Source organism: Sturnira hondurensis, unplaced genomic scaffold (assembly GCF_014824575.4).
Source record: "Sturnira hondurensis isolate 20B ecotype Veracruz unplaced genomic scaffold, ASM1482457v3 Scaffold0015596, whole genome shotgun sequence".
Lineage (NCBI taxonomy): Eukaryota > Metazoa > Chordata > Mammalia > Chiroptera > Phyllostomidae > Sturnira > Sturnira hondurensis.
Window position 1 is genome coordinate 1,534,039 of NW_028088227.1, and position 9,014 is coordinate 1,543,052.

At 44.1% G+C, this 9,014-nt stretch overlaps 1 protein-coding gene across 1 annotated transcript; it reads left to right on the plus strand.

The window, feature by feature from the left end:
* Positions 1 to 828: 828 nt before the first annotated feature.
* MRPL19 (mitochondrial ribosomal protein L19) lies at positions 829 to 7,611 on the plus strand. The gene is made up of 6 exons (XM_037064939.1): positions 829 to 970; positions 1,164 to 1,281; positions 3,530 to 3,648; positions 3,839 to 3,973; positions 6,643 to 6,824; positions 7,203 to 7,611. Exons 1-6 carry the CDS (start codon positions 868 to 870, stop codon positions 7,422 to 7,424), a joined length of 879 nt encoding a protein of 292 aa, XP_036920834.1. The 5' UTR covers positions 829 to 867; the 3' UTR covers positions 7,425 to 7,611.
* The last annotated feature ends 1,403 nt before the right edge of the window (positions 7,612 to 9,014 follow it).

Here is a 9,014-nt window from a genome sequence, read left to right on the forward strand (position 1 = left end):
ACGCAATGCATGGAGTATGGACATGTTGAGTTAGTTTCACGTGCTTTGGGAAATCAATTCAACTGGAATGACCACTAAGTAATATAATAAATCATGTCACTCTGAATGTGAAACCCTTCCAGGGGCTCAACATTGACAAGGGCACAATTTCAAATTTCTTAACAAAACTTATGATTAATTTGCCTTTTTAAGTTTCATCTCTGTCACATATCTCCACCCAGGTTTCCGGGCCAAACACAATTTTAGTTCCTCGAAGGGGTAATGCTCTCTGCCGTCTCAGGGACTTTGTGCCACCTGTCCTGCCAGGATCTAGTTTATTCTCCTTGCATTCCACAAAGAGTGAGACCCGGTAAGGGGATGGGATGAAATGGTAAACAAAAGGCAATCTCATCCATGGCCTTGTGGAGTTTACAGTATAATAGCGTAGCTACACACTAATCCAACAATTCCACAGATAACTAAAAAGTAAATTAAACATTAGAGCCGCAAATGATGTAAGAGCTGCTAACAGAAGGTACTTAGTAAGGGTAAGAGCCCATAATGGGGTTTTGACATAGTGAAGATTTGCCTGAGAAAGTGAAGAGTGAGCTAATTCAAAGGGGGACAAATGTTTTCTAGGCTGCGAGAACACCCCTGTATAGGCTCATCACTTGGCACATTATAGGGAACTAGGGAAATACTCACTTTTCATAAAAAGTCCAGGCCCTGTAGAAAACGGGGCAGGAACGGGAAGGGCGGGGGCGTGGGCGGGGGCGCAGTGGAAGACTTGGTTATTTTGTCCCATAGCAGCTGCCATAGCAGGGCGTAGTAGGCCGCGATCTGGACGCACTGATTACTGGGAGTTGTAGTCTACCTGTGCGAGCAGGCATGGCGGCTTCCAGTGCATTGGGCTGTGGAGCAGCTCTTGGCCTCACGCGGAGCGTTGGAGTCGCCAGGGTACTGTTCTCTGGGCCGACCTCTGTCGCCTGCTGTAAGTGGAGCGAGGCTTGAGAGCCAAGGGCCAGAAGGGGTGCAGGGCCAGGGTGGCAGTAGGCGAGCGTGAAATTCCGGGGTGACCTCGGCGGAGGACCCTCGTAGGACCTCGAGCTGGGGGAGATTGCAGGGTTCCCCAGAAGGGCAGGGCAGGCTCCAGCATCTCTGATCTTTGCTTTCTGTTCCCGCAGGGGCCCGCGCGGGGCCGGGCCGGCAGCAGAGCACTGGACCTTCCCAGTCCGGCACGTTCCAGCCGCCCCCAAAACCCGTCATCGTGGACAAGCGCCGTCCCACGAGCGAGAAAACCAGGTGAGGCGGGACCTGGGCACGATTCCCTCACGTTGGGTCTGCGCTCAGGAACCTGTATTCTCTTTAGGTCTGGGCTGTAAATCCAGGGATGAAACCCCCATTGCACAAACTCGTGGGTCGAATTGTTTCGCCTTCGTACGTAAAGCACACCCAACTCAGGCTTGCCTTCCTCGCTTCTTCCAAGCTAAACTGAACTTTGTCTGCAGTTTTACCAAATCAGAACTTCAGATAGGGATTTCCCAGCTTTGAAGGTATTAGTGTTTCTGTAGACCGAATTAAAAAGCCAATTGGCGGGGTGCAGAGCGGAGTACTTGATATGAGTACAGGCTTTGTGAAGGGACTCTGGGCTGTTGATTGGATTATCTCTGCCTGTGTGTGTGTGTGTTTAACATTTCAAATATTCCGTGGTTCTGAGTTGAAATAAAGTTGAGTTTATGGAAGTCAGAAGTTAAGAAAAGACTTTCATCCAACTTTTTTTAATGTGGAAAAGAAATAGCTTCCCTAAATCGCAGCACTTAATGAATTCAGTTAAATGAAATATAAGTTGTGTAACAACTGTGGAAAACAATTTAACACAATTTAGTAAGTTTGAGGTTGTGTATACTTTTCCATCCAGAAGGGTATAAAACTTAAAGTAATAAGTATGAGAAGACAGTATAAGAGTGCACACAAAAGTATTGTTTGTAAAAAAAAAGTAACCTAGGTATCTAGCATGTGGGCTATTATATGGCAGTGAAAAATGAATGAACTAGAGCTAACATGAACTTCAAAAATACATGTGTAAAAAAGCAACCTGCAGAAGAATTGATATAGTGTGATAGCATTTTTATATTGCCTAGACATATATATGCATATGTAAGGATAAAAAGTATGGAGGGGAAATTCTCCACTTTCACAGAGCAATCAAACCTAGCTTTCCCAATAACTCTACAAGCAGAAGTTATGTGCTTCCTGATGTGGCAAAGTAAGATCACATCATCACCTCTGTAATATTTTTACCAAAAATATTTAACCTTGGTCTAGGCACATGGAAACAATAAACAAATCCAGATTCCAGGGACTATCTATAAGACAGCAGGCTTTGGCTCTTCAAAAAAGTCAGTGTTATAAAAATATGAAGGTGGGGAACAGTTCTAGTTTCAGAGACAGAAGAGACTAACAACAGGCACAGTGTGTGAAGCTTGATTGTAGCTCACATTGGGCAGCAAACAGCTATGAGACCTTTTCTAGGACAATTAGGTATATTTAAATTGAACTATATATTAGATTATATTTTTCATTGATGCTGGAATTCTTAGGTGTCATAAAGGAATTGTGATAAATGTAAGAGAATGTCCTTGTTCTTAGCAGATACCTTCTAAAGTATTGAAGGATGAAATGCCTTGCTGCTTGTCATTTTCAGATAGTTCAGGAAAAAATCATGGTATATATGTAAACTATGTATATATATGTGTATATAAAGTAAATATGTAAAATGTTGACAATAGGTGAAGTATATTTGGATGTTCATTGTATTTCAACTTTTGGTAGGTTTGAAAAATTTTTAAGTAGGGAATTGAGAGAAGGAAGAAATTCATAGGAATAATCATTGCCAAATTTAATTACAGCACAGTAATTACAAGTGTAGACAGGGGTGCACAGGGGCCTCAGCCATACTAATAATTTATTTCTTGAGATGGGTGATAGGGACATAAATTGCATTGTAATGTTATTTACACTTTCCTGTAGATTAACATTTTATAATGAGTTTAAAATCAGTTGGAGAAACCAGGGAGATTATTTTTTAAAGTCAGTTCGATTATTTATATGTTTGTGTCTTTTGCAACATACTTTATTATAACACATGCAACCCAACATGAGGCCCATGGTTGTGGTCACAGGCTTTGGAGTCTGATGGACATTTAAATCTTGACTTGGTAATAAGTTAACAGCTAATATGACAAGTTAGTTATGTATCTTCTGCAAGCTTCATTTTCATCTGGGAGAAGGAGACAGTGACACCAAACCACCTGGTTGTTGTGAGGATGAAATTATGCTATAGATGTGCTTTTAACACCACGCCAGGCGAGTACCCAGCACTATTAGCTATTTTCATAAGCACTGACAACAATTTTAGAAACAAGATAAATTTTTCTTATTTAGAGAAGGAAGAATAAAATGCTTCAAAATCATAATCTTTTTTTTAAAAGAAAACAACAGGATCTTTTTTAATAGTCTTTAAACTTTGCTTTTAATTTTTTCCCTGCAGATTCTTGAGTCCTGAATTCATTCCACCAAGAGGGAGAACAAAGCCTCTGCTATTCCAACTAGAAAGAAAAGATATGTTAGAAAGGAGAGAAGTGCTCCACATTCCAGAGTTCTATGTTGGTCAGTAAAGGCCGATGCTTTTATTCTTAGTGACTGGGGGGTTAGTTTTCTCGGCCTAGAGAAGGTTGTTTTTCATATACCTGGGTTTTGCCTGTACGAGGTTCTTATTTCTAACATTATACCAAAATCTTTAGGAAGTTATACGGTTACCTAGAAATGCTGCTGTTTGTTTCTGCGTCTGAATTTGTAGGAAGCATTCTTCGTGTCACTACGGCTGACCCATATGCCAGTGGAAAAACCAGCCAGTTTCTGGGGATTTGCATCCAGAGATCAGGCACGGGGCTTGGAGCTACGTTCATCCTTAGGAATACTATTGAAGGACAAGGTAGGTAGGGTTCCCTTTGTTTTGGTTTTCTGGAACGTGTCATCTCAGGATTCTTTGTTTTCTGTGCGCTGGGATAAGACATCCGTAACGTGACAGTGCGCGGGGGCTCCAAGGGGTGGCACGGACCCTGTGGCCTAAGAAGGAGTGAAAATTGAAGTGGCTGATTTGCTTTCCCTTGAAGGCTTCTTTTACTGCGGGGACAACTGATGGAGGTGGACTTTGCAAACTGGCCGCCTCACGGGAGGAGACAAATGACTACAGCAGTGTGGGCACATTCATTTTGGGTGCAAATAGCCCTTGAGAACATTATGAGCATAATGACGTCTTTATGAGTTCTTTCTCCTAAAATGAATGGCCCCCGATTTGCTTTATGTTAACAGCAGTCACCACAGGATGGGTTTTGTAAGAATTGGAGAAATTTTTTTAAAAAGCAAAATTAGGTAAGCTATGCCTCATAAGGCAGAGGAACAAATGGTAAAATTTTAGAAAGATTATGAATCAAAATGACAGGAACAGTCAAGTTTCCATTCAGTCTGCTGCGTGCTGTGTGACCCCCGGCAGCAGGGTGTTGCATTCAGAAGGAATTGAACCTACGGGAACAGTTGCTGCCTTTCTTAGCCTGCAGTGACCTGAGATGCTGTGCTTCAGTCGGGTCCTGTACTGGAGAAACCTTGTCATAGGAAAACACCAGCATAGGTGTGAGTCACACGGAACTGGGTTGGATTTTCTTTAAAATTGAGATAGTAGTTTCTACCTCCTGGGGTTGTGGTCAGTTGGTTGCGGTGTTGCACATGAGGTGCTGGACACAATACTTTAAAGTGTCAGCTACTTGTCATTCTTCTTTTAAAGATCTTATTTATTTATTTTAGACAGAGGGGAAGGGAGGGAAAAAGAAAGGGAGAGAAACATCAGTGTGTGTTTGCCTCTTGCACACCCACTGCTGGAGACCTGACCTGGCCCACAACTCAGACATGTGTCCTGACTGGGGATCGAACCAGTGACTCTTTGGTTCACAGGCTGGCACTCAATCCACTGAGCCACACCAGTCAGGGCATCTCCTTGTCATTTTTTACAGAGTATTTTGGCTGTAACCTACCTGTCCCTTCCCCATCAATATTCTCTTTTTTGGTGGGCCTTTCTAGGCCAGTGGCTTTGAGTATCATCCTTACGATGACCATTCCCAAATATGTATCTTCAGTATTAACCCTTTCCAAATTCCGTATTTGCATATACAACTACCAGTTTGGCATTTCCATTTGGATATCTTTTAAGCCTAAAACAAGTTCAAAGGAGAACTCTTTATTTCCCCTCATAATGTGTTCTTTTCAAGTTGTTTTTTCTATTTTTATAAATGGTACCACTCCTCACCCATTTAATAAAAACTTTAGGAGCTTTTTTTAAAACAATAACAGCAATGTGTGGTTGTCTCTCACATGCCCCGCACTGGGGACCTAGCCCGCAACCCAGGCATGTGCCCTAGACTGGGAATCAAACTGCGACCCTTTGGTTCGCAGGCTGGCTTTCAATCCACTGAGCCAAGGAACTGTTATTAATTCCCTTTCACACACTCTATCAGGTTTTTATAGCTCAGTCTCCAAAAAGTGTATCCCAATTTTGTCTGTTTCTCCGTCTCCATTGCTACTGCTCTTGTCCTTGCTGCTGCCTTCTACTTCCCAGCTGTGTGGTATCCCTGGTTTACTTTCCTGACTCACCGATTAACATGCTACAGACAAGTGGGCCTTTTTTGGGGTTTTCAAACAGGGCAAGTTTGTTAAGACCCCAGGGCCTTAGCCTTTCCCATTCTTGCTGTCTGGAGCATTCATGGTATCGGTTTAAATGTCACCTTTTCAGAGAGGCTTTCTCTGACTGTGCTATTTAAAGTCGCCGCTTCCCGTCCACAGTGTCAGTGCCCTGTGGTGTTGGTTTGTTTGTCATCCACTCGACTGTCAGCTGTATGAGAGGAGGAGATCTACTGTTTGGGTTTTGCCGTAGGCGCAGCTCCTGAATCAGCGCCTGAACCACCGTAGTTGTGCAGGAAATACTGGATGTTAACGTAGATCATGTACTTTGCTATTTCTATTTCCCTTGGGATCATTCCAGGAAACCTTAGAATATACTATTGCCATTAAGCACTTGAAGAGACAGATGGTGTATATTAAGTTGTTACTTGTAGCATCTTGGAAACATTAAAAACTGTTCTTAGCTTGCTTCCTACAGAAAGCTCCAGAGTGTTTAAACAACAACAACAAAAACCCCAACAAAACAAAACTGAAAAAAAACCCCCCACCAAAATGAGGTTATCCTTACATGGGCTTCTAAACCAGTTAGAATTTAAAACTGTACATACTGTTTTTTGCATCATTAATCCTCTTGCTCTTAGTGTAGACGACAGAGCTCTATTTAAATAATTGGGAAATAAACTACATGACAGTGAAAAATTTACTCAAATTTTCTCCAAGTAGTACTGTCAGAATTGAAGAGCTATTGTCTCAATGTATTTATAGCAGACATCATTCTTTTGACTTTAAAGATTGAGATTTATGCCCCATTTCCTGCCTGCAATTTCCTGCCCTGTGCTCATTCCTTGACGAACTAGCCTTTACTGCATTGGGGGAGCCTTATGCGGGAATCTGGACTTCGATTGGAAAACTGTTTTCTTCTCTTCTTAGGTGTTGAGATTTGCTTTGAACTCTATAATCCTAGAATCCAGGAGATCCAAGTGGTCAAATTGGAGAAACGGCTGGATGGCAGCTTGCTCTACTTGCGAGACGCCCTTCCCGAGTACAGCACTTTTGATGTTAACATGAAGCCAGAAGTACAAGAATCTAGCCAAGAAGTTCCTGTCAATCAGGTATAAGTTGAACACTTCAACCTGGAAATTGAAGTAGAAAATAAGAGTCATCTTTTTTTTTTTTTTTTTTTTTTAGATTTTATTTATTTATTTATCTTTAGAGGGGAAGGAGAGAGGGAGAGAAACATCAATGTATGGTTGCCTTTCGTGCGTCCCCTGCTGGGAGTTGGCCTGCAAGGAACCAGCCTGCAACCCAGGCATGTGCCCTGACTGGGAATCGAACCGCGATTGTCTGGTTTGCAGGCCCACGCTCAATCCACTGAGCTACGCCAGCCAGGGCAAATAAGAGTCATCTTAATGAACACTTTTAGAAGAATTTTGCTTATGACTATCAGCCTAATTTGTCCCCCCGCCCCCTCTTTTTAATCTCTTCCTCAGCTGAAAGTGAAAATGAAGCCCAAGCCCTGGTCCAAACGCTGGGAGCGCCCGAAGTTTAATATTAAAGGAATCAGGTTTGATCTCTGCTTAACTGAGGAGCAAATGAAAGACGCCCAGAAGTGGAATAAGCCGTGGCTTGAGTTTGACATGATGAGGGAATACGATACTTCAAAAATTGAAGCAGAAATATGGAATGAAATTCAAGCATCGAAAAAGTCTTGATCTGAACATGTATTTAGCTTCTTGCAGACAATACACTGACTCTCAGAGGATTTTTTTAGAGACCAATTTAATTTCGTATATTAGGACATAGTCATTCAGTCAACTAAGCATTCATTATTTTATGAATACTGTTTTAAAAAATTAAAATTAGTACATCTGTTTATTACTTTAAAGGTGAAGTACACATGCTAAGTGGTCTGGTGTCTGTTCTGTTACTGGAGGCGAAGCTAAAGTAGAGTTAAGCTACCACAATCCTCTCACGTGAAGTCTGGACAAGGAAGCCGGTATGCAACCCTGACCAGCAGGATGCACCCCCGCAGGCAGGCACAGCCCCGCACACATCTCCAGTCTGGTGTCTCCGTTGTGCGCATGTCACTGGAGTTCCCCATTTCCACTTACCTGGTACCCAGTTCGTCCAGTGAAGCAAAGGAAAGCAAAGGCCAGTGGCTGGGCAGGACAAAGGCAGTGTCTTCTGGAGCCTCATGGCAGGACATGGTCGCCTCTGGAGGCTCTGTGGGCAGAGAACAGAGGGTGAGAGAAGGTGTCTGACCCCAGCTTCCCTGGGTCTTCCAAGCCCCTGCCCTCCCCACGCCCAGTTCCCTGTGACCCAGTCCCCAGAAGCCAGACCAGGAGACCACAGCTGGAGGGGCTCTGGCTTCACGGGCTTTGCCAGGTCTCCATGTCCACTACCTGTGGGGAGGACTTCACTCAGTCTCTAGATCGGACCAGGTCTCTTCCCTTCGTAAAGAGCTTCCAGAGCTTTCCGTGCCCTGTGGGGTAAAGTGTGTAAAAGTAGACTCGAGCCTGACTGACCCGGGGGGCTGCCCCTCAGCAGCCCTGAAGCACTGTGAGTGTGGTCCGGGGTGATGGACACGTTCATCAAAATCATCAGTGAGTGCTGATTTTATGTTCCTCTTGTTCCATTTTAGAAGGTGGGCACCATGTAATGCACTTTAGAAGAATGTGAGGACAGTGGTGACAGATATCAGATGCAGGACAGGGCGGTGGTTCAGACCCAGGCCCAGGAGCCAGACCTCGAGCTGCAGTCCTGGGCTCCCATGCTGCGTGCGGGGCCTTGGCAGGTCACCAAACCTCCCCGCGCCTCAGTTCCCTTACGTGCAGAGGAGGGGCTCAGGTAGGCTTACTCACGGGATGTCAGGACTAAGGAGTGTTTGGAAATGCTCAGGAGAGTGTCTGGCACCTGGTAAGCCAGTGTTTGGTGTTAATAAATAAAATTTATGTACTTATTAACACATACATACAAAGACTTGACTTCCCAAGCTCTATTTCATTGCATCCAGCCCTACCTGGGATCCACTGCTCTCCCGTGTGAACACCCCCCCCAGCCCCTCTCCTTTTTGTGCCGTTCCCCAAAGGAAGCCTTGGCTGCTGTAGGACGTGGACACCTGTGAACTTGACCTGCCCCCTCCCTGGTTCACAACAGGGCACACACATTGGTCCATCCATCTCATGTTGCTTCAAACATCTGGTCGTCAAAGGCCAAGTTTTCTCGTGAATCAACGGAAGAGCATGGAGCTGTTCCTGAACGCCCCGCCCCTGCTGTTACCACAGTGACACCCCTGCTCCCTC